Below are 25,854 nucleotides of genomic sequence, written 5' to 3'. Positions count from 1 at the left end.
GTGGTCAACATCTCCCGGCACACGGCGGATCCCAATAGCATATCCCAGATCGCGAGAAATGAATATTTATAGAATAACGTAAGGGTATATAAAGTCTTCTCTAAAGGCGTGTTCATTCGCAGCTCAGCCTCTGAGGAGTCAACTTGAATAGCAGTTATATTCAGATAACTAAGGTAAGTTTTCCTACTCATTTGCAAACTTACTACCAAGACCAAAGGGAATGGACTAGGGTCCCATCAGTACAATCACACTTAATGTTTGGAGTATATTTCCAAAATTCTGACAAAATATCTTAAGCAGATACAGCTTGTTCAGCTTGACCTGATAAAGTGAATATTAATGCATTGCGTGACCGTGTCACAACTGGTTGGGTCTATTATTGTGAAGGGGTGCCCCTTTGCCAGTTGATTGTCAACATGTCCGAACAGCAGAGACAAGGTCGCTGAAATCGTCAGCAATGTCCTAACTCTCTTTAAACAATAAGCTACAGATGGTTTAATGTTTCTAATTCGGGCTTTTATGCCTCGAGCTGCAACAACAACTGATGTTTCCACTGATAATTGAGCCGAAAGTAACTGACGAGTGACGTCTGTACCTTGTAAAGTTAGTAAACCAAAATAGATAGCATATGACTGTATAAACAATTCAATTAAAACATGAAATGCTTGTTTCTTTCAGAAGTGTTGTTTTCTGTAACGAATAAATGTGTCCATGCTTCGCACGAACGCAACATTACTAAAATTCTCTACTCCCCTATTTAATAAAGTTAACTCGACCTGCCGTTTGTGCCATTTGACTTCCCGGGTCATGCATATGTAGAGTAGCTAAGGTCAAGCTGAACAAGCTGTAGGATCATGTTGTCGGGATATTTCTTTGCATCAACGGGAGGTCGGCAGACGACAAAAGCCCCTGCAGCAGACAGCAAGGGAAGTTGCAAATCCACATACCACTGTACATCATTCATTCCCATGCTTGAAACATATCTATACCGAAAGGTCACTGTGCAATACGGACGTTGATCATACCTGAGATATAATTGATCATGTGAATTCCCTAATTTGATTTGCATCAAGTTGTACACGCCATTGACAATACATGCATTACCTGGCTTTGACAATAAGTATGTCTGTAAATAATAGGATCTTGACCAGATAATCCAGTGATCAGCAATATGAGCATCGATCTACACAAATGGGATACAATGATATGTGTCAACGAAGTCTGTGACTATATTACAAAGTGGAAGGAGAGTATTGAAAGGTTTTAAACTTCTGCTCCGGAAAAGGGAACTACTACCAATCTCAGCCAAAGTCAAACTTGTTGCCTTGTAAACGCAAAATATGCGTCATTCAGAAATACAAAACTACTAAAAGGACTATTGGTATTTAGTTAATGTATGGTATTTGTTGTTTGTCTTTGGATGTTTTGGGTTTCTGAATAAAATATTTTTTAGCATTTCCATGGCAACAAGTTTGACTTTGACTGACATTGGTGGTAGTGCTCTTTTCCGGAGCAGATCTTTAAAACCGTTGAATATTTCTTCACCAAACTTGGCACAAAGTATGGTTAATGCTTCAAATAAGGTGTCTGTGCAATGCAGTCATGCAATCTTGTAGAAAACCCTTTATAAGGCGAGAAAACAAAAGCAAAGTGTAATGAGCAGAGCTATGTATAGCGTGCTGCCCTGAATAGACAGACAGTACCTGTCAGCCCAGTTTGAATTGAGCATGCTTGACAACTCACGAGACCCCGTCGTTTCAAACAGCTTGCTAGAGCGTGCATCCTGTTTTGATGAATACAGGGTGTGTGTTGAAAGTACAGTGTACATCATCCCACAATAGAGACGGGTGGTGTCAACAATATACACCCCGGGTAATGTAGGAAAAATGTACGTCTGATTCGGGGCACACCACCACCACCCCTTTGTGCTGAAAGTTTGTTAAATGACCATTGAAACTCGGGTGAAAATGAAATGTGCATCCATCCTGTTCTCAATAGTGCGACACTCTTCTTTCTCAGAAGGCTGTATCCGCCCAAATATGGTCTACAAGTTGTACACCATGAAAGTTAGACAAGCTGTTTGGATAGTGAATGAGTTTAGTTTTACGCCGCACTCAGCAATATTCCAGCTATATGGCGGCGGTCTGTAAATAATCGATTCTGGACCAGATAATCCAGTGATCAACAGCATGAGCATCGATCTGCGCAATTGGGAACCGATGACATGTGTAAACCAAGTCAGCGAGCCTGACCACCCGATCCCGTTAGTCGCCTCTTACGACAAGCATAGTCGCCTTTTATGGCAAGCATGGGTTGCTGAAGACCTATTCTAACCCGGATCTTCACGGGTCTGTATGGAGAGAGATAGAAGAAATAGATAAAACATGTAGAGGCAAGCAACGTATTTCATGTTTACGATCTTCATCCTTAATCGCACAGATAACATATTTTAAAGGCGAGGAAAATGTTTCATTGGAAAAAAATATGTCGAAGCAGGTTTATTCATAGCTAGTGTGCAGCAGAGAGACTAAGCGACTGACCGGCCGTAACAATGTCAACATACCGGCCTAACAATGTCAACATACAGGCCTCGCCTACCGGTGAAGCTTCCCATTCATAAATTGTGTCACCAGTGTACCGTATTTATTATAGGTTAGGGAAGATGTGCTGTACATTTGTTATTTTTAAAGGGAGTTATTTCAGAGAGGTCATGGATATTCCCCTCATTAAACCTTTGTTTTGTTGTTGTTGTTGTGTGTGTATATATTAAATGTAACCGTTATTTAATACATCTGAATAAATTGCGGTAATATATGTGCGTGTAGACTTTATACATATATCTGAACATGAATGTATGACACCTTTCAATAGATCAATTACGGTTCTAACAGCTACATGAAACATTACTATGAGTGTGGTTAGCATTTCGTATGTATACATACATCGTTGTAACAGATTTCTGATGAATGAACTCGCCCGCACACATGTCTAGGGTCAACATAGCTCTGGGTATTTTCAGACCATCGAACTATAAACAGTTACAGATTGATAACAGATTGATAACAGGAGGGGTAGCGTTTGTGTAGAATGAGTGCACTCATCCTTCTAAGGGTAAATCCATGTAAAATATGCGTTTAAACTCACAATTTAAATGATTACATTACTTTTAGATGTATTGGTATGGATAGGAGGTTCATCGATTTGTAAAGCTTGAGCCCATGTCTGTCTAGGAACTATACATATTATGATAGAGTGAGTTTAGCTTTACGCCACACTCGGCAATATTCCAGCTATAGGAAGGCGATCTGTAAATAAATGAGCCTGGACCAGACAATCCAGTGATAGTCAGCATGAGCAGCGATCTGTGCAATTGGGAACCGATGGCATGTGTCAACCAAATCAGCCAGACTGACCAACCGATCCCGATGATGAGGAATATTCCATTTATACTTTGATTAAAGTATAGAAAGTCAACACTGAAGAAGCAAGTACGTGACTTCTTCACTATTTCACTGTATTTTTGATTTTGCAAAAGGTTATCGCACATTTACTGAAAAGTATAATTTTGATGACTCAGTACTTAAGAAAAAGAACAATAATAGGATTTAGTACTTGAAAATCTGTTAGCTTTTAAGTTATTTGTGTGCAATCTAGGCTCCCCAAAAGCGTGAATGTATGCAGCATGCACAGTGGGTCTATACTTAGCATATTTCTTTAAAACATCCTGTTTTTAGGAAGGTAGGTGCTAGTTCAACACGTTGACATTTGCAAATCCCTCTGTTATTTTTGTCTAGTAATAAAACTATCAGTTCTCTTAAATACTTAACAATAATAATAATAATATGCGGACCTTGCCTTTGAAATGTCTCACTTGCATCCCAAGTACACTGTCATCAGGCTCCCCATTGTTCTCGGTGCCCTTGGTTTGGTACCTCCTGATCTCTTGGCGCAGATCAGGAGAGTGCCCGGGTTCTCCACCGGGAGCACAGCCCTTCTGACACTCTGGGTAATGCAGAAGGCTGCAGTGTTGGGGAGTCTACATATTCTCCGGAAAGTTCTTGGTGGGTTCGACTAGGCAGTGTTTCCTGGGAGAAGTCCCATTCGTTGTCTGGGCTGCGTGTAGGGGGGGCGAGGGCCCTGAGCTGATGATGAGCCTTACCAGCCTGACTGCATTTTCATCTTTAATCTGTACAATAAAATAATTTCTTGTGGAATATTCAATAAATAGTTGATTTCTTTGGGTAAATGTACCAAATTGTTTCCTGTCAAAATGTGAAAAATATTATTATTTTTTTTATCAATTTCAAAGTTTAATGAAAAAATCAAAACTTTACGATCTTTTCATATCTTGATGTTACATGTGATAATTGTATTTAGCAAAGTAATAGCAATTACAACAAAGTAAGAGCTATTATCTATACTAAGTACCGGTAGTCACCTACTCGCAACCAACACCTAACGAGCTAACCTCAGTTACAGGGGAGTGAGTACAGCTAACAGAACAGCCAGGCGAGGGACTAGAGGCACTAATTAGTGGCTTGTAACAAAAGGGGGCTAGGGGGACGGGGGCTAGAGGAATGATGCCATTACAACATCAAACATTTGCTTGAAGTTGTAAATGTCCCTAAAAATCATCTATTTTGAATAATTTTCACATAGGCCCATGGTACATACATGAAAGACCACAGAGTTTCGATATTTGCTTGCACGTAGTACAGACATTGGAGCACGTTTCATAATTTCAACATTAGTAAACATACATCATAGACCACAGAGTTTCGATATTTGCTTGCACATAGTACAAACATGATAATATCATGGTAGTAGTATAATGGTAGCCGGAAGATTTTACAATTTGCATGATATATTTACAGAATTTACTGAGATTTTCCATAACAGATACCTTTTCACATGTAAAGAGTTATTTAGATTTTAACATATTTAGAGAATATGTTTGACCTTTTTTAATTTTCCACCTCTGAGCCCCAGATTTGAATGAGCTGTATTGTTGATTCAGGAAGATGAAATAGGAGACTGAAAGCAATACATTACTTAAACCAATCTTATTAAAATATTCTTTGTACATGAAATCCAGCTACAGCTGTGAATCTTGATTATGAAGATTATATACAATAGAATTGAAGATTGAAAAAAACCCTGATTGAATTGTTTGTAAATAGTTTAGACCAAAAAATTAACATATACAATAAACATGTACAATTGGCTACTTTTCTTTACAGGTAATGATTTTGTCATAAAACATATATGTAATTTTCAATTTGTTTTGAATTAACATGTCCCCAAATTCACAACCATACAACAAAATTGGTTCCACCATTGAATCAAAGAGATATAGTTGGCATCGCCATGATAAGTTTAGCATTCGAGTTCGTGCGTAAAACAAAATACATGGCTTTAGTAGGTTGTTGACAGAGATTTGATACAGATAATTTGAGAGAAAATTTTCTATAAAAAATAACTCCAAAATATATATAAACATTAACAGTTTTCCTTAGGTTCAACTAAGTGGTTGAAATATCCAATTGGGGCATTCCCATTTATATATATATGTGTTGCCCTAATTAATCTCTAGTCTGGGATGTCTAACTAATGGGAGTAAACCGTCCCTTATTTCTTTTATTTATCCCAAAACAAGCTGAATTCGACGTTCTGGTGTTTTCGACGGTTGCATTGCTCAGGCTATATCGGGGGAGTATGTGCACGATCGGTGTGCACAAGCAGTTCCATAGGTAGGGTGAATGCCCAGTCTCTGTCGTGAGAAGTTTTATTGACAATCGAAATCCGGAAGTTAAGTTGTATAAAGAGCACATAAACATCAATATTATTTACCCGTGGTCGTTAATACCGCTTATATCCCAAAACTTCCACATCCCAATACTTTCACATCCCAATACTACCACACATTGTTCAAACAACAACTCCTCATCACCCCTATTTTGGTAATAGGATAGCCCGCGAAGTTCACTGAACTGAAACCACGGATACATCACCTGACCTAGGAGAGTAGAGATTTTAGTAGAGAAGAGAGCAGTTAGTTAATAAATCTGGAATATATATCATAGAAATTCGCGCATATTTCATGTAGGCAAAAAATGTCATTTTGTTGTTGTTTTTTTAACCTTGAAACGTTGTTGATTATGTTCATAGTATTCTGAATATGCCAAACATAAATTATGCAAGCTTAACGTATATTCAATGTACATGTATATTAAAAAGTAGTTTTACAAAATAACTTGGCTAATGAGTTTTCAAATTGTATATTTATGGCCTAAAAGAGGCAAACAATCAAAATAATTCCTTTCAATTCTGATTTGAAAAATGAGAATGTGAATTGTATTATGCTTACTTGAAGCTCTTTTACCAAACATAGTTGCAGTACCAAATCCAGGCATAAACACATAAATCAATTTTAACTAAATATGGAAACTGATAATGTTATGGTGTGAACATTGGCAATAATTATGGTAGTGACACAATAACGGTAGTGACATTTTTAATAGTAGCCAGTTTTATATGTTTACTTTGAAAGATGATTTAATGAAATTTGTCAGTCAGATATTTCAGAATGCTTAAAGAATATGTAATAGACAAAAGACTGCATGTTACGGCAGTGACAGGGTCATGACTGTCAAATGTGAAATCTAGGACACTATAGGACATAAGTTTTATATAAATGTTCTACATAGGCTGTTATATGTAACTAGAAAAGATATGTATTTTTGTTAATAACCCGCCTTAATAAAATATATAATTCATTACTAAGTGATTGTTTGATACTCACTGATTAATGGATAAAACCATTACAGACTAGGGTAATAAGTTATGCTAAAGTGTGTGCAGTCAACTAGAAATGTTGTTATAAGCTGTGGAAGTTTTGGAATGTGGAAGTTTTGGGAGGATACCGTTAATACCAGTTCAGGTGCCAAATCAATTGTCTATATAACATACAATAGCAAGCGTAAATTCAGTAACTTGTCTGCGGGTGACAGGCAATATATAAATAGGAAGCAATGTGATCACAACACTCCCTCACAGTGCAGAGTGAAAAGTATGGCTCATCGTCGAAAACCCATATACTGGCTAGCAACCAGTTATCGCCAACACCTGGCTGTAGTATGGTGGCTGATTAGGGCCATCGCTTTCTTGCTTTCTCGCCTCCGAATTTTAAGGCGAGAAAGCGATGGCCCTAATCAGCCACCATACTGTAGTGCTTGCGAAGACCGCTTGATTTTAACTCTCGTAGACTATTGCTTTTGTGATGTGTCAATGTGGGAAATACTACGGAAGTACAAATCAAGCTGCCTGTGCAAGTGTTACAGCCAGGTGTTGGCGATAACTGGTACGCGGCGATAACTGGCCGCTAGCCAGTACAGTACAAAATGCCCGGATGTGGAGAGCGGCAACGGTTTCGCCGATACGATGTCATCAACGCTATTTTTGTAGGAAACACTTGATGCTTTTGTGTGAAATGGATGAATATATCCTTTATCACTCAAGTTTCGAAAAAAACCACTTTAAATTATATTAAAGATAAAAAATTACGTTTTTGTCTTACATCGTCGAAAACCCTTGACACCGGGATACAAAATCTTTTTCAAGGCTGAATCACAGAGGTCTGGACCCAAATATGCACTTTCAAAATATGTTAAAAGCACAGCATGGGCTGTTGGGTTGTCTGAGTGACAATTAAAACACTGAGCAGAAGATATGGCCTTTCAGCCAACAGTAACACACCTGAAGGGGATGTATCAAAACCAGTGAAAGTAGAAAAGCTTGGTTCATTTAAAAACTAACTTGTTCCGAATGCTATTAGGAGGTTATTTGGCTAAAATAAATTCCTGTCTTTGCGTGTTTTGAAAATGCACATGAACATTCCATTGTAACATCCAAACATCATGGTTATTGCTACAAAAATGAGGGTTTCGTTATAAAAAGGGGAGAATAGACGTGTTCTCTGTGAAAGATCCAACATTATTCGCTTTGAAATAGCTACTTGCCAGCAATTAGGAAAAACGTAATGAAGGTTTCGAACCTGTTTTTCTGGAAAACGTGGCTCTAACGTAATGCAAGGTTTGCTTCAACCTGTTTTTGCTGTGTCTTTGGTTTCAATGGCCTTGCAAACGTGGCACCATGAAAAAAATGCCAGTCACACCAACCTGTTTTTCTGGATGAAACGTGGGTACATGACAGTCACACCGTAGGTACCCAATGGGTTGCCAGTACATCAACAGAAACATGCGCACGGAACCTCCCACTTGGCAAGGGTGGTTGTGTTACATGCAGGATGTAAACGTTAAGGTGTTTTGCCTGGTTGTTCGCTTGTATTTAAAGCAAAATCAAAAGAAAATCGTGACTATCACACCGAAATGAACGGTGAGGTGTTTTAGAATGGCTACAAAAACAGCTTGTTCTCGCCTTGCCTCCCAAAAGCTTAGTGGTCATGGACAATGCTCCTTTCCCCAGTGTACAGGACCCTGAGTGGTTTTGAACATGCCACCATTAGACCAGTCATCGTCAGAGTGGACTCTGACAGCAGTTGTTCATAATAAGAGTTGAATTCACACGATCCCTCTGATGATGACTTTTGAAACGCCCCCCGCCAGACGACTGCGGACGCCTCGCTTTTCTCGCACAACTGGCTGTTCCGCTCTTTGCGCCACAGGCGTCAAAATTGAATTTCATCGCCCACTTGACTTGGGAATGTAAGAAAAAAAATTCCAGCAATGCACCAGGTGTAAATTCCCGCGAATTTAAATAGACTGCCAAAACATTGTTATATTATGCTCAAGTTAGATGCTCCTTAGATGATGCTGGCCGCACTACTTGGGCAACTGGTGTCAGAAATATTTTATCTAAGTATGGTTTGGGCTATGCATGGATCAGTCAGGATGTTGGCAATGTTAATTAATTCAAATCTTTATTTAAGCAGAGACTTTGGGATAAACTCAAATAAGGCTGGTTTACTTGAATTCAAAATTCTAATAAATGTTTTATTACTCCCAATTTAAGACACTTTTAAATGTGGAAAGATATTTAAACTGTGATATTCCTTTACATCCTTTACTGTGATATTCCTTTACATCTCAGTCTTAATTTAGATGTGGTAATTTTGATTTAACAGTTGAAACTGGAAGATACATAAAGTTAATTACAATGAGAGATTATGTTTATTTTGTAAATTGAATGGCGAAAATGTTATTGAAGATGAATGTCATGTAAAAGGCAAATAATATGGATGACAACTTCTTCTTTATTGTACGTCACAACGTTTCTGGGCTATTCCTTGCCCCTAAAGCTTCGTCAGGTGAATTGAAAACAAACACGATACATCAATGAGTATATATACTATTTGTACAAGAAGCCAGTGTTGCTTGTATATACAATAAATTGAATAAGAATTGAATTTCACGTACTCTTTAAATTTGAACGTTTTTCCGATTTAATATTAAGATATATTCAGAAATATTTGCCTGATTACGATCCAAATGCCAATTTTATCAACATGATGAAATCGAATAATGACTGTGTCATAAAAGATGTTAGTATTTTTCTGTATCGTGTACTTCAGCGCATTAGAAATGTTCCTCTTAAACAGCATGTGCGCTAAACTATCAATATCATATGACTGTATGTGTGGTCTTTTACTGAGTACACTTGTGTGTCTGTCTGTCTGTCAAAATAAGTAGTACAATACAGAGACTTGTCTCAACAAGCAGCAGATCATACTTACTGCCTCAAAGGATGTGTATGATACTTAAATAGAATCAAATGACAAATTTTTTTGTTTTGTTTTGGGAACATTATGTTAACAATATATTTTCTCTGACATATCATATACTATCTAGCTGTAGCTTTATATTCTGATTTTCATTCAACAGTTCTCAAAGACAACTGAAGCATTGTGTCTGTTTGTTAGGAATTAACATGCAATAGAACGTGTGTTTAAAATCAAATATTGTTATGATGGCATAAGTTTTAATTACCCCATAATCAGTCCATGTAGATATGTTAATTCATTATTTGTATTTATAACACAGATAATACTTATTACAATGACAGCTAAAACGTCATGCATGTGTAATGTAATATTAAAGTACACATGCACCATCATGCAAAAATATCAGATACAATTACAACACTGTACAATACAGATATCTATTTATGTAAAGAGGAAGAAGGATTGACTTTATTGATTTATTTGTCTGAGAATTTGACAAATCAGTTGTTAGCAAGGGAACATAAAAGGCTAGGTCTAAAAATAAACTATGAGTTTTGTCATGAGTGTTATAATCATCTAAATACAGTGATGTATTTACGTTATGGTATCGGGGGTAACTTGTTGAAATGGTTTGAGAGTTATCGAGACAAATGAGTTCAGCGATTTGTTATAAATGGTTACACGTCTGACCAAAGATCAATCTTATCTGGGGTTCCCCAAGGCTCTGTCTTAGGACCCCTATTGTTTATAGTTTATATCAACAACATCGTTGAAGGAATTAACAGTGATATCCGTCTTTACGCTATAATAGATGATCCTGATGAAACTGCTCTGTGTCTTAAATAATGATCTAGGTAAAATTTCTGATTGGGCTAACAAATGGCAAGTTACATTTAATCCTAATAAAACAGATTCTATAAAATTCTCTCGTAAATTACAGCCCAGCTCAAAACGAAACTTAACAACGAAGGATAGTAATATTAATGACGTTAATAGCAATACACATTTGGGACTTACATTACAGCACGATTGTTCCTGGGCTGACCATGTTAACTGTATCGCTAAAAATGGTTGCACCCATGGTAAACCGTCATAGTGGTTTTAAATATCGTCTCTCACGTAAAACTTTACAAACAATGTACAAACAATTTATTTTGCCTATTTTCGACTATTGTTGTCACATTTTGGACAATTGTACCAAACAGCAAGCACTAACACTTGAAAAACTTAATCTTGATGCACTTAGAACTATTTGCGGTGCTGTTCGCGGTACGAGTCATAACAAAATTTATGATGAGACAAATTTCCAACCACTCTGTAACGAAGACACATCCAAAAACTATTTTTTTTTTGTAAAATGGTTAATAATTGAACTCCAAAATATTTGAGCAATCTCGTCCCTCCTAAGGTATCTGACACTTCAAACTACAGTTTCCGAGACCGTTTGAAGCTCCAAACTACCGATGGTAAAAGTGTTCGTTAATAGCATGCTTTTCTCCTCACGATTGTTATATCTATAATTTATTTGTATTCCGGAGCGATATTCAGATAAGCAACATACTGTTTGTTTACCAATCCGGTTCCTCTTTTTGAAATAAATATGTTTAAAGCAAAGATAGTGAAGGCAAACTGCATGTAGACACTGCAAGTCAGTAATGTGTAAACCATTTGATGTTAACAACACTTAACAGTGTCATTTATTATAGAGATTGAAATTTATAATTAGTATGAATATATGTTTGTTTATTTATATGATGGAAATTTTAAGGTGGAAAATACATTTGCATATGTACTTAACCAGTATAGCTTCTTCTGTGTCTGAAAAATATTATTTTCTTCTATTCAAAATTTTTAAAAATGCCAATTTAATCTATATACTTAATTAATCATAATTAAAATGCAGTCATTGTAGAAATTTCCAATATACACCCACCATTCACCCATACAATAATTTTATGCATTATGCACCATAAACCCCTACAGATAACAAACAATATAGATTTCAGCCGTGTCCATTCTATGTTTATGTCGTATTTGAACATTGTATTATGATATGTAGGTGATGATTGACATCCGCGTCTGTTTATTTTACAATTACTTGAACATTCTTTTTCACTTCTCTAGGTTATATACCTGCTAACTATTTTGTGTTGTTGTCAAAATCCCCATATATTCGGGCCGACGAAAGTCACACAAGGCCTTCACATCTCGTGCACTGCTTCAGCTACTGCCGTAATGAATTGCATGCATATAGATTAATCGGCCATAATACTGAAGAGATTTGAGTTTGTATACAATGAAAATACACTTCAGGTTTAAAACTGTGATATTCAAACATCTAGTACAAGACTTTCATTCGAACCGCCATCTGATGATTCATTATTGCAATATAAACAATTATAGTTATCACTGATGTTTCATGGAATCATGGAACAAATATTTCAGGACATAACACTTGATATATCATCGTTCAAGGGAAAAGATGGTACCAGCGTCAACTAATTAATAGGTTAATCTTGTTTAGATTACTTAAGTGACTAGTGCAACTGTCACCTCCTAAACAGATCTATTGTTGAATGTATTTGTATAAACAATTCTTGTCTATAGCTTACTTTCTAAATTACAGCTTCCAGTTCATGACATTTATGACATGACAGGGCTTGATGTTAAATTATGTTGTGAGTGGATTCAATCTCTTGACGAACAAGAATGGTTTAGAGAATTATGGAATAATCGTGGACAGTTGAATGGAAATAAACCACGAACGTATAGGCTTTTCAAAAGTTCTCTGGTGGCTGAACCGTACGTTACTCATTTAATTCCCAGATCCCATCGCAGTGCTCTGGCTAAGCTGCGCTGTAGTTCTCTCCCCTTAGAAGTTGAACGTGGCAGGTTCACTCGACCTAAGACACCTCTTGAACATCGGCTATGTAAGTTCTGTGACTACCATTCAGTGGAGGATGAGATTCATTTTCTGATCAGTTGCCCGTTCTATTCAGATTTGCGTTACAGTTTTCTCATGGAGTTGAATCAGCTAGACTCTGCTTTCTCGCTGCTGCCTGCCGTTCAGCAGACTGTGTTTATGCTGCAATACACAGAAATGGTTAAACCTCTTGCCGCTCTTGTCAACCGCATGTATAGGAGGAGACTAAATATCTCTTAGTACGGGGTTGGGGTGGGTGTGTGTCTGGGTGATGGTTGTGAGTGTGGGTGTTGGTGGGTGTGAGGATAGAAGGGTGAGTGTGTGGGTGTGTGGGAGAGTTTGACGCATGCATGAATGTACTTATGTGTGCAAGAATTGTGATGTATCTGCAATATACATTTTTGTTTATCTTAAATGTTTTACTGTGATATATACATGTGTCTCACAGGCCAAATGGCCGGATGCTATGTAAACGTTTTAACCGTGTCATTATGTACCGCATATTAGCATGTGACACAATAATCTTCTTCTTCTTCTTCTGTTAATCTCACCTCTGCTCTAACCTGCTCTAACCAAGCTTGCCTTGCCTGCTTCAGCTGTGTGGGAGTGGGGATGGATTTCCGGTACTTTGCTCTCTGTGTCTTTGGTTTCAAACACATTGGCCTTGCAAGAGCGACGGCTGCAGCACCATAAAAAAAATTCTTTGGCTTTTCATTCTGAAAGTTAATTATTCAAGCTGTCCAATTGGTATATTTAAACTTAGTTTAAAAGTTTGGAGAGTTGGATACCGTGGTTGAAATATAAAGTAAAGTAACAATATAAAGTAACTATATGATATGTTACCTTTCTTGGATATCTTCCTGTTCCTCAAACGGCACTGCCGGAGTCTCAATGGCCGACATGTCTGCAGGTTGCTCCAACTCGACAGTAGTAGAGGAAAAGTTAGGAGTTCGTGACAACAATACCAGTTACCTCCCAATTTCAATGGAAAGCGACGAAGCGTGAGCGAGTGTACAATGGAGGGAGGGTATAAACCTGTTTCGTGTAATTTTTAAAACAGGTCAACAGTAGCAATTAGACGACCCAGACATAGTCAGGATTGAGTGACTTTGTTCGTTAGACGAAGTAGGCATGTGGACCAATCCATTCAAACTTAACAGGGGTGTTATGACAAATAAAAACAAAGACAACATAAATATATTTCATCGTATATTTTTATTATTTATTATTTTACAGTACTTATTTGCATATATATCTCACACATATATAACATTCACAAATATATAGAAATATATTTTATCTATATTTTTACTTATATTATAGTTAGTTGCACAAACATCTGCAACTTATCACTACACACACACATATATAAAGCATATATATGTCATTATTAAAAAATATACATAAATATATTTGATCACATATTGACTTGTATTATAGTTATTGCACCTTATTCATCTATGGCCAATTTTCACATGTAAATATCACCACATCATATCAGGCATACTCTCCTAGAAGGTGTGAGACTCTATCTGTATAGTCAATTACAGAGATTTCGTCTTTTGCACGAGGAAGACCTTGGTCAACTGCCACATACTGTCGGCGTCTTGATGATTCACGTCTGTTTCCTCTCTGCTGTGCAAGTTTCACCTCAGTTGTAGACTGTTCCCTCTTGATGAGCTGAATGAAAGCAAATATATTCGGGTGGCATGGGGTGAGGGAGTTGATCTTGTGCCAACCTTCAATGTTGTTGTTTGTTCTGTGTCCATCATTAGCAAAGTGGTTCCAAGTCAGTTGGTCAAAGGCTTCCTCAATCCATGTTGTTATCACATAGTCCATAAACACTGATAGCCTCTAGCCACACATTTTCGACTTGGTCAAGGGGCACTAAGGGAAGGGCTTTAGTTCGGCTCACCAGTTGATAAAAATCTCCTTTCTCCTTGTACGTTGCTGCAAGTCCGAGATTTTGAATCTTCCTCCATAGTGCCTGGGCGTAGTGAAAGTAGCATCAACGCATCTGAACATCATCAAACACAGAAGTTGCAGCATTAGCAGCTGCCATCTTGAAGTCTATCTGGATCACATCAGGTTTCAAGTTGAAGTGGTGAGTCTCGGCTTCTTTGATAAGCTGGAATGCTGTGCTGTACGAGTTCTGACTCTTGTCTGGCAGGATGCAATACACGAGAGGATACATGTGGCCCTGGATCTCTGCATGTAGGGTGTAGATTTGTGCAAGCATACGTGGTGACGAATAAATTGTGCCATCAGCTTAAATGATGTCTGCATCACAGAGATGTTCTAGGTTGAATGTTGTGGAAAATATCAAATTTGCTTGTTATGCCCTTGTTCAGCTATCAGGAACTGGTCCCCTGCATCTGTAGTTGTCCAGCCTCTCTCCAGTTGAAAGTCAGCTTGTGTCTTTGGCAGCCTGTACATGGATGTCCTCATTGTGTCGAAGTGGGGAATGTTTTGCAGTAGTTCCTCACTGTCTTGATCCTTCCTGAGCTCAGCTAGTTCATCTCCATAGATCCGGGGTACTGCAGTGGTTTCTGAGAGGGATAGCTGAAGCAGCTTTATCTTGAAAGAATCCACATCATGGACATGAGGGGTCACTGGGTGGCAGTGTGGAGTTATACCAAGTTTCACGAGCAAATCATTCATGGTCTGCAGTGTCGCCTTGCATGTCCTGTTTATGCACCTCCAGTACACCTGGTCATTATTCTCTCTGTTCTGGGAGTACTTGTAGCCTGCATGACATGCGCATCTTCCGCCATGAAGGTTAGGGAGGAAAGACAACTGAACTATTGCATTCGCTATAATTAATCAAAGCACTGGTCAAGTCAAGACACGTGGTTTTTATACTGAACGTAGTCTGTTATGAATTGTCTAAACATCTCTCATATTGCAAACAAGTACTCTACACTCGAAATTCTATTTATGTTCATCTACACTCCAACTAGCCTCTCCATGTATTTAGTTACTTAATTAACTTGCATTTCTTGATTAGAAGAATAACTTTCATTAATCTTATTACTAAGTGTTCGAAAATAAACTTACTGCTTGTAATTAACAACATGTCTTGTCATGTTGATATTTCTAAAAATAGAAGATACATATATAAAAGAAATTAGTCCACATAGATAATCATTCATAGCACAGATTCCCTTCAACGTTGCATCCATTCGGTACATGTAAGAAAATAAGCAACATTGTGTAATGTAATGATCATATGTCGAGATTATGTGATGTTCATCTAAACCTCCAGTGTCCAAATAAAAGCTAATGAAACATTCATTTGTGTGTTGACGATTCCCATAAAAGGTGTTCGCTTGTGTTTCCAATATACCCTTAATAGATCAAGTACGGTTCCATGATGACTTAGTGAAACGTACAATCGTGGGGTCATCTCAAAATATATTTGTTGAATTTTAGCAGTGATTTTATCAATGAGGATAATAAGACGTTAAACTTGTGACGTTTTACATCATCATTTATGAGTTCATTGACCATTCAAATCGACACAAGCAATATCTTAACGGACAAACAACAAAAACAATGAAATCGTTCATGATCAATTTAATAGAAAACCAAAACGGTTATATAAAGCTGTGATGCAAGCACAGACATTTCCATCTAGAAAACTGATAAAATGAAAACTGTTCGAGTTCAATCTGTATAGTCACATGCTGCTACAAGGCGTGGTAGATAGTTTATACTTCAACAGTTGTGCAAGTTGATAAGTGCATTGTCGTATATGAAACACAATTAAGCGTTGTATTTGAATTTTGAGTTTGCCTTTTCTGAGTTACACACGCTCACTCATGTTCTCATCTAGTCGTTCTATCTTCTATATAAGGTACAGCTATTTCTTATCCATCGACATGCTTTGTAACGATTTCCGCCGTCCAGGGGGTCCCAGTTTCACGACTCCTTTAACGTAGATGGAAACTGGGCGTTTCTAGTCGTCATTCGTGCGTCTGAATTTACGAGGTGTTTTCAAGATATGAATCAAATGGGACGTGGGTTGAAACCGCATCTTCTCCCAACCACTAGATTCTGACACTGATACGGAGATATCTTGAACATGGATATTTATTCCTGATCGTTCTTGCCCTCCTCCTCACCATCACCATCTTCTGGAGCCGTGACAGATTCAGTGTCACTTTCTACTTCGGGCATGTCTATACGTGTCAGAATGTGTTTCATTTTTGGCTTCAGAAAAAGTTTGATTTTATGTTTGAGGATGGATTGCTCCGTGAAGGATTCATATCTCCCAGACTGTCCAGAATGGCTTGAAACAGAGGTGCCTGTTTAAAGTATGTGGTGTATTCCACCACGCAGTTTAGACTACCAGCCAGTTCATTTTCCACAACTGTTTCATTTTTCTCTCGATCCATTCTTCTGTTCGTCGCTGCGGCTTGTACTTTTTTCTCTTGAATTTCATTACCTCACGATTCATGTTGTACCTGTGCTTCCAGAAACGTTGTAAGCCTACGTTTTGCCACTCCTCAACTTCCATGTCAGTAAATGTTGGCTTCCCACGAGGATATTTGACAGCAAGACCACCACCTTTCTGGGAGGGTAAGTCACTGAAATCATCATCGGCACTGTCGTCCTCGCTCTCGTATCTGGTACGTTTTCACTTTGATTTCAGGTCATTTTCCGGACACCAAGTTTTGATATGTCGTTGTAAGTCGTGCATGTTGTCTATGAGCACCATGCAGTCTGCACACGCTGTGGCCATAGTAAAGGATCCCTCACTATTCGTGTCCAAATCCGTGTATTCTTGAGTGGGTGAATGATCGTACGACCTCTGTCCTGTTGCTGTTGTCTCGGAAGTCAGAGGAATATAGAGAGAAGCTTTCGTGGCCAACAAATAGAACCCGGAGGTCTTTAATGCCAGATTTGGCCCATGAGCCACCGCCTTCTGGCATAGGACTCTAGGCAAAGTTGTAATACGTTCGGAAGTTTGTGGTTTCCATAGTAACCACATGAAATATCAGAAAATACAGGAATTATAATTATCCATGCTCAGTGCACAGTGTGACCAGCCGATTGATAGAATCGGGCCAATTCTACCACCCGTCTAGGTGAAGTAAGGGTCGAAAGTGATGTGTTGGGCAAAAGGAACACTGTTCCTGGCTCCTTTGCCCTCAACCACCAGACTACCGTCCTCCACCGACCCAGGGGCACAACCCACGGCAAACACGTTAGCGTAGGAACATCAGAACTATTTCAAACAGGAACGATAACTCTATTCCTGTTTGATTCCAATGGTACTGAATATCACTGAAGTACTCAAACATTGTACTGCTGTTTTTGTTTTTGCTTATTTATTTTAAAGAATCAAACCTCCTTGATACAACTAAAAGAAGGAGAAAAACATGTTTGTTAAATACATATTCTGACGTAATTATTACCAGATGTTCACCTTATATTTCCAGTTATATTTCTGAAAAGGGTTTAATAATCACAAATGGGATTTGTTTGTTGAATATGCAAATAAAATTTATAACAAAAACAGCTTCATTTAATTCAAAAGCAGAAACTCAAAAATGACTTTAAAATATTTCTCAAACTGAACATTCGTGTAACCTTGCTGCCAATACCCTAAGTGGAATTTAAATGAATTCGCTGAAAAATATATAAATGACCAAAAAAGAAGTCAGACTAAAATATTCCCAGATATGTGAAATATATTCCCAATGTTAAAGATTAAAGTTGATCAGTTACATACAGATATATACTGAACCACAAAAGAATTGTCGCACCGATAGCGGTTTCTTAAAGCAAACACTTTAATTCACTCTAATTAACAATCAAAACGGAGGATTGAGTTCAAATTTGATGATTATTGTTAACACATTTTCGGGAATCACATTTAGAGTTCACACAACCAAAATTACCGAAAATGGTACCATTTTGATACCCCAAAGTCAGTATCGCGTGTGGCCTTTATGGGCATCGATGAAAGCATGGTATCGTCTGTACATGGAATGAATTAGCCGGTTGGTGAAGGCCAAAGGCACTTGGGTCCATATTCTGTGAAATGCCTGATCAAGTCCAGCAGCAGTTGTCGGCCTTGGGCGGAGGTCATTCAGTCTTCCTTTGAATCTCATCCCAAAGGTGTTCTATTGGACTCAAATCAAGACTGAGTGCAGGCTATTGTACGGTTTGGATACCATGTTGTCTTAGGAAGTCCAATGTTACTCTGTCAGTGTGGGCACGATCGTTGTCTTGCTGGAAGATGTAATTTCTGTAACGTCCAAAATGTGGTACAACGTGCGGTCTTATGACTTGGTCAAAATAGCGAGCAGCTGTCACGTCATTTCCTTATCCTGGACCGAGATTCTGGAACACCACGATGCCAGCTATCTGGTTCAGACCGATTGCACCCCACACCATGATGCTTGGACCACCCCATGAGTCTCTTTCACCAATACACCCATTGGAAAACATTGCTTCACGCCTTCACCATACTCTCAATCTGCCATGGACTGTCGAAACACAATATCGGCTTCCATGAGAACAAAGCACAGTTCTCCATTGTCGATAACGCCAATTTCGATGCTGAGTTGCCCATTGCAGTCGGTTTGGGCGGTGATGAGCGGTGATGACAGGACTACGATATGGTCTGTGACAGCAGAGGTTTCTTCAGCGCAAACGTCTGTATCGGCACTGATGCGTCTGTTGTGAGTCCCAATGGTTTGGCGTGCTCTTTCCGTCGCTCTTTGGAAGCGACCCTGCAGATGGTGGCGCACAATCTGTCGGTCTTGATGTTGTAATGTTACTGAAGGTGGCCCACTGCGTGGACGGTCTTGGATGCTGTTAGTGACCTGATACCACTCCTGCAGTCGGTAGATTGTCCTAACATGAACATTAAAATGATTGGCAGTCTGGCCAACTTGCAATCCTCCCAAGACTTGGTTCCTCTGACCTCTCGTAATTCGTGCCATGACGATTGTGTCAAAACAAAACTGAGTTCAGGCGAGTTTTGGACTCGCTTTCATTGGTAGGGTTGTCACGATATGCACGTGCATTTTCATTTTCACGAATGTCATACGGAACCTTTTACTACGTCTGCCTTTTTAGGTGCGAAAACACACTGATGTTGGTAATAACTGTCAACATTGATTGAAAAACATGTTAAGAAAACGATACAATCGTAATAAAAACACCATTTTGTAAGAACAAAATCTTGCATTTGGTTTTGAAAAGCGACGTTTCTTTTGTGGTTCAGTATTATTGTTTTGAAACTCGTAGCGATGTATAATTGCATTTCCTAAAACTGTTGGAACCCACGTACAATCACCAAACAAGCCCGCAAGATCGTCAGATATACGCTCAGTTGGACCAGTGAGAGCCGTTATTTCAACAAACGCACGTTCGTGTATTTGAATCTCTCACCGTCAGTCGCATGATTCTTATCAAAAACTTCACATTAAACAGCACAATTCTGTTAGCTACGTTGTCAGTACTTTCATTATGACGAAATATATTTTTCATGATATTTTTACAATAACATAATGCCATAAACGATTTAAGTAGTCGGGATTATTTTTATCATATCGCCACAACCATTACGCGCGTTCTGATTGGTTTGTTGTATTTTCGCACATAAAAAACATCGAGAGGGGGGACGAGCCTTCTTGGAGGTTACGGAAAGGGGGAGTGGTCACGCATGAGTAAAAGCAGTGTAACGAATAATACGGAGTCCAAGCTTACTTAGACTGACAAATGGTTAGCAATGTTTAGAATTTGATATTCTTGTTTTGGGGGTGGTCGTTCCCAAAAGTCCTTGAAAGATGATAATTATCCCCGTTTCCCCTGCCAAAAGGTTGATTTCTGTTGCTTGTCAAACCTTGCAGAAAACAAACAACTGAGGCATAGTCTCTGAAAACATATAACTTTGAAAGAAACACATACTCGTGTTTGAATCGAAAAGAAGCCCCACTGAGCTGGGAGATTCTGACGTTGAGGTAAATCAAGACTTGTTTTATATTTGGCTTTTGCATTATTGATTGGGATGAACGTAAGTCAAAATATTATAATTCAGGGACTATGAGACAGTCTACCCCATTGTCAAGGTGCAGGGCGACTGACTCTGAGTATTGTATCCGATAATGTTTTACCCTTTAGGGGTTCTGGTGTTGGGATAGGTCTCCAGCAAACCGAGTTGGTTGTAATAGCAAGAGGGGACTTCATGGATCAGCTGGTCAGACAAGCTGACATGGTTCACTGTGGTGTCACACCCCGACAGTGTTGATCATTGCTCACAATATCAATCACGGGTTTGTCTGATCCAAGACGTTCTATATACTGGCCACGAAACAAAGCATCAGCATTACTCGGAACAATAAAAAAGATTGTTATTTTTTTTTTTCGATAGCATGAATAGTATCAGATGTAACATGTAACATTTTGGAGAAAAAACGAGCATGCAGGTTCTCATTTCATTTTTCAAGAAGGAATGACAATAGAGCAAATGCTTATTATTTTCCAGTGAAAGTCATCTGATAACAAGTCAGGATGTCTTCTACTGCATCTGGAGAGATGTCATCCACGACATCTAAAAAAACACCGGGACTTTGTGTCCGAGCCAATGGCAGAAAAGCCTGTAACTGCTCTAGCAGGAATAGGGCAAGCTCTTGGTGACAGACTCGGCGAGGCGGGGTTTAATAAGGTGAGATTACACTTTACGATGTCTTACATTTCAGTAGACTGAAGAACCAAACATAACTGTCATTGATGAAAAGAATATCAGCATACTGACAAAAACGTATCAGGTTATTCTGATAAATTGATTTTTCATTAAAAAACATTGATTTGTATCTGTAGAGATAAATATGCTCAAAGGCAAGAGTTATTGTGACACTCATACAACAAACATAATCAGCATTAAACCCTTACTGCCGCAAATAAAATCTTGTGACATGAAAAGACAGGTGTTTGGAGTTATGGCAACATTCAACAGACTGCAATAAAACATTTATATCCATCTTAAAGCAGCGATTTTATGACTGCTTCCTTCAATTTGGCGTTCCTCACTTGACTCTTCATCTAAATGTAAATATTATTCACAATTTAAATCTTTACTTAATGTCGAACACTACTTGTCATGTGACCTCCTCCCATATCAAAGGAAAGTTATGGCTATGTTCCGCTGTAACAACTTTAGATTAGCAGTGGAAACCGGCCGCCACACAAATACACCCTATGATCAACGTCTCTGCCTTTACTGCCACTCTGTTGGTTTAAACTATGTTGAAGATGAGTTCCATGTTCTACTGATCTGTGGTAAATATTCTGAAATAAGAAATAAATGTTTCACAACCCACCAGACCCACCCTCCAACAATTAAAACTTTTGTGCGTTTAATTACTCGCAACGACATAAATTATCTAAAATCATTAACTACATTCCTCTCCACCGTATTAAAACTAAGACATAAATCCACTATTACTATCAATTGACCCTGTACTCCAATCGTCATCCTATATCCAGCATGTATGTATTTTTTATAATTGCACTATGTTGTATTATGGGCCAAGGGCCTACATTACTGAAATAAAATGTCTGTCTGTCTGTCTGTCTGTCAACAGAAGAGCAGTGTACCTGGCACATGCAAATAAGCCACAACACAAAAAAAGGTGTGTGTGTGTGTCACAAGCAAGGTCACGTGGTCAGTAACGAGTGTGTCCACGTTGTGCATTGATGCAGGCCTGGCTTCGTCGCCTGATCGAGGCCCTTCATGTTGCTGAAATTTAATAGGAGCTCCTGCAGCATTGTTGGAGAATTCGGGTAATGTCACAAACGTGGTTCCATTTCATCCCAGATGTGTCCATTGGGTGACAAGTGAGGTGATCTTGTCAGCCAAGGTAACACATTAACATTTTAAAATGCGACCGTGAAGAGAACTCTCCTCATCTCACATGCTCCCCACAGCAAGCGTGGATCTCTGCTCCTCTGGAGACTTAAACGTCAATAGTCTGGCGTCAGAATTTACCATCTGCTAAAGCAGGGCATCTTGCACAGGTAACGTAGATGTCATCAAACTGTACCAGTGTTGCCAGGCATGATGCAGACTGTAAGGGTTGGTGGCTAGAAACTGTGTTATAGATACATGGTTTGAATCCACTGTTCTTAACGTGGGGCTGACCACTCCAGGGACGGTGAATATCTTGATTGTTGTGCTGAAAACATCATCACCATATGTGCCAAATGGTGTTTCCATTGACGTTGAATTGATGAGCAGCATCACGCTGCGAGGTCCCAGATGAAGCATACCTGTAGTCTTTACCTCCAAGGTGTAGCATGTTGACTTGTTCCAGAATGATGCACTTCTTAAGACTTCGATGAGTAGAAATGATAAGCGTCCGATCGTCTGGACTTTTAAACTGAATATTGCTGGCCATTTTCTTTTTTCAAATATATCATGCTTGTTGCAAGTTTCCTGCAATTCGAACAGCAACTGCTTGATTACGTTACTTTGACCATTTTAACTCTCTCTTTCTCTGGTTCAAATACAAAAAGTCATTTACAAGATCATAAAAATGTCCATGCTACATTAACTTGTGACACTTGTATTTACGATGGCTACCTACGTAGACCTACAGGTACAGTTAAATACGTTTAATTGTAAGTATGAACTTGGTTGAAATTTCCATCTCTTCAGTATTCAGGGCAGTCGAAGTCATCTGAATCATGTTCAACATTTCTGTTGCTGTGAATTAATTATGTAGTATCAATGACTATGGATAAATATACGTGAGTTAGGATACGTAAAAATGATATTTTTACTCATGTTGGTATGCATGCTAAATTGCAGCATGCTCTCTCTCTCTCAGTTGGTAGCAGAAAAATCTGGCTTAGTGTTGATAATCTGTTACTTGAAAGTAACATTACATTCCTTTTCACCTCTGACCCCCAACAATTTATTGTTTTTTGTTTTTCCAGGCGTACATTGTTCTGGGAAAGTTCTTGATGTTGGAGAAACACGAGGAGCGTTTCGTAGAGTGGCTGAAGGAGACATGTTCTGCTAATTCCAAGCAAGCTGGGGACTGCTATACATGTCTGAAAACCTGGTGTGATGCTTTCTTGTGAGGTGCCTGCCCTCTCATATCATGCTTCTGTCCACATGTACTCGTGCATACGCTTAATTTGGGCTTCCTTGGTCCAAGTTGCATAACACAATCCTCTTTTGTTAGAACATTTATTTGTCTGGTGACGTGGGCTACAGCTCACATCCGATGCTTGGAAGCTGACGCTGATATAGAATGCAATGTTAAATAAATTCTTATGATAATATCTGTGTTGTTTTCACTGTATTTTGATTACATGGAGAAGGAGGCAAGCATTCAAATGTGTCGTTTGTGGTTGTATAACATCAGCATCTCAAGTGAATGTTCTGAAGCTGATACCTGTTGTCCTCTAGAAGATCCAGGTTAGGGTTTTCAGAAGCTTGTTAGGAGGCAACTAGTGGGATCATGTGGTCAGATTCACTGGCTCTATTTATCCATGCCATTAGATGCCACTTGCACAGATTAATGCTCATGCTGTCAGCCATTCGTCAAGTGTTCATTTTACAGACTGCCATCACAAACCTGCAATATTGATGCAATTTCGGCCATGAACAAGCCAAAACTACGGTTGTTTAGTGTTTCCATGACAGTTTTGATGGATAACATTTTATATTTATTAGGATAAAGAAGCTGTTATCCACTAAAAAAATCAATTTTGTTTGTTTTCCAAATTGCCTTTCAAAGACTTGGATGTGGCTGAGACAAAGCAGGACATGTGTTGCCATGTGGAGTTGTGTCCCCTTTATGACCAGGATGTAAGGGTGTTTTCCCGCTCAGACTGTCACACTGCACATTGAAAGAGAAAGCAACTGATAAGTCGAACATACACTGGGATCCAGGGAATCGCTGGTCCTGGGGTTGAAATCAAGATTTGCTCTAGTTATTATCCATGGTCTATGTGGGCCATACACATACTCATCTGGGGTTCCAGGTGGTCTGCAACTTGTCTCACTATGATGGCATGATGTGAATGATCTTCAATTTTCAAGTGACAGGATATACATCAATGATTAATTGTTATGTTTGATATACACTGTAGGGGCACACGTGGCCTAGTTGTCTGAGCTGTGGCAAGCTGCTTATGGAGTTGCCTCCCTTGACCACAGCAAACGCCAATGTTGTTTCGTATCCAGTTTGGCCTGATTTTTTTTAGATTTGTCAGCACTTGACCCAGACTTGTGGATTCACCAAAGTGGGAATTGTTTCAGACTTGCTTCCTCCCACACTGTAGTCCATGAAGAGAACTGTTTCGGACTAAGCAATGAATATTTATGCCTCCAGTCATTACCTACAGTCCGTTTGACTCAAAAGCGGACCGATGAATTGCAACCTTACTCGAAAACTAATAAACATAACATGGTCAATGAAACGCTGATCATAATCAAAACATCAGACCAACTCTGAGAGGTTTTGACTCAAAAGCGGATGAATTACCTTAGTCGAAAACTAACTGACTGACTGACTGAGTTTGGTTTTAAGCTAATAAACCAGATACACATTGTGCCCATGGTCAATGAAACGCTGATCATAATCAAAACATCAGACCAACTCTGAGAGGTTTTTGCAGAAAATAAGCCCTACAAATATAAAGGTTGTTTGAAAAAACGTTCAAATGTATGTATCGATTTGGTGATATCAATACATCATCTTCATTAATGTTGTGTGGTGTGAACTTTGTATCAACAAAATTTCACGTTTAATAAGAAATGGCAAACTGTCTTTATATTTATTACATATAATCCACACACGTGACAGGCAATAATACTGGTGACAATTAACTTATTTACTATGTGTATCAAGAAACAAATCATTGATATCACACATTCGATTAAGAGATCATTAGTACATTTCTAATTTTAATGTGAGTTTGGGTACGTTTCGTTAATTTTCGCCGAGAATATCAAAAGATTCCGATTTGTTTAAACCACTATTAAAAATTCACGCAAAAAGCACGCGTCTCTATAGTTTTTACTTATGTAATAGTGGTATTGCAACGGAATGGTGTAAAATTACACAAAGTAATATACACGTCTAAAATGTAATACAGAGGTCCTCCGAGGTAATTTTACAAAATAACTGATAATTGTCAAGAATATTTTATTCTAAAAGTT

General features: G+C 38.5%; 1 protein-coding gene across 1 annotated transcript; it reads left to right on the top strand.

Moving 5' to 3' along the window:
• Positions 1-81: 81 nt before the first annotated feature.
• Positions 82-23,967, top strand: LOC124270930 (barrier-to-autointegration factor-like). The gene is made up of 3 exons (XM_046705999.1): positions 82-173; positions 21,166-21,345; positions 23,619-23,967. Exons 2-3 carry the CDS (start codon positions 21,265-21,267, stop codon positions 23,763-23,765), a joined length of 228 nt encoding a protein of 75 aa, XP_046561955.1. The 5' UTR covers positions 82-173; positions 21,166-21,264; the 3' UTR covers positions 23,766-23,967.
• Positions 23,968-25,854: the final 1,887 nt, after the last annotated feature.

The sequence above is a fragment of the Haliotis rubra genome, unplaced genomic scaffold (genome assembly GCF_003918875.1).
Source record: "Haliotis rubra isolate DU_JTF1 unplaced genomic scaffold, ASM391887v1 Scf156, whole genome shotgun sequence".
NCBI classification, from domain to species: domain Eukaryota; kingdom Metazoa; phylum Mollusca; class Gastropoda; order Lepetellida; family Haliotidae; genus Haliotis; species Haliotis rubra.
Note: the sequence above shows the minus strand (reverse complement) of the source record. Positions and strands in the feature narration are given on the sequence as shown.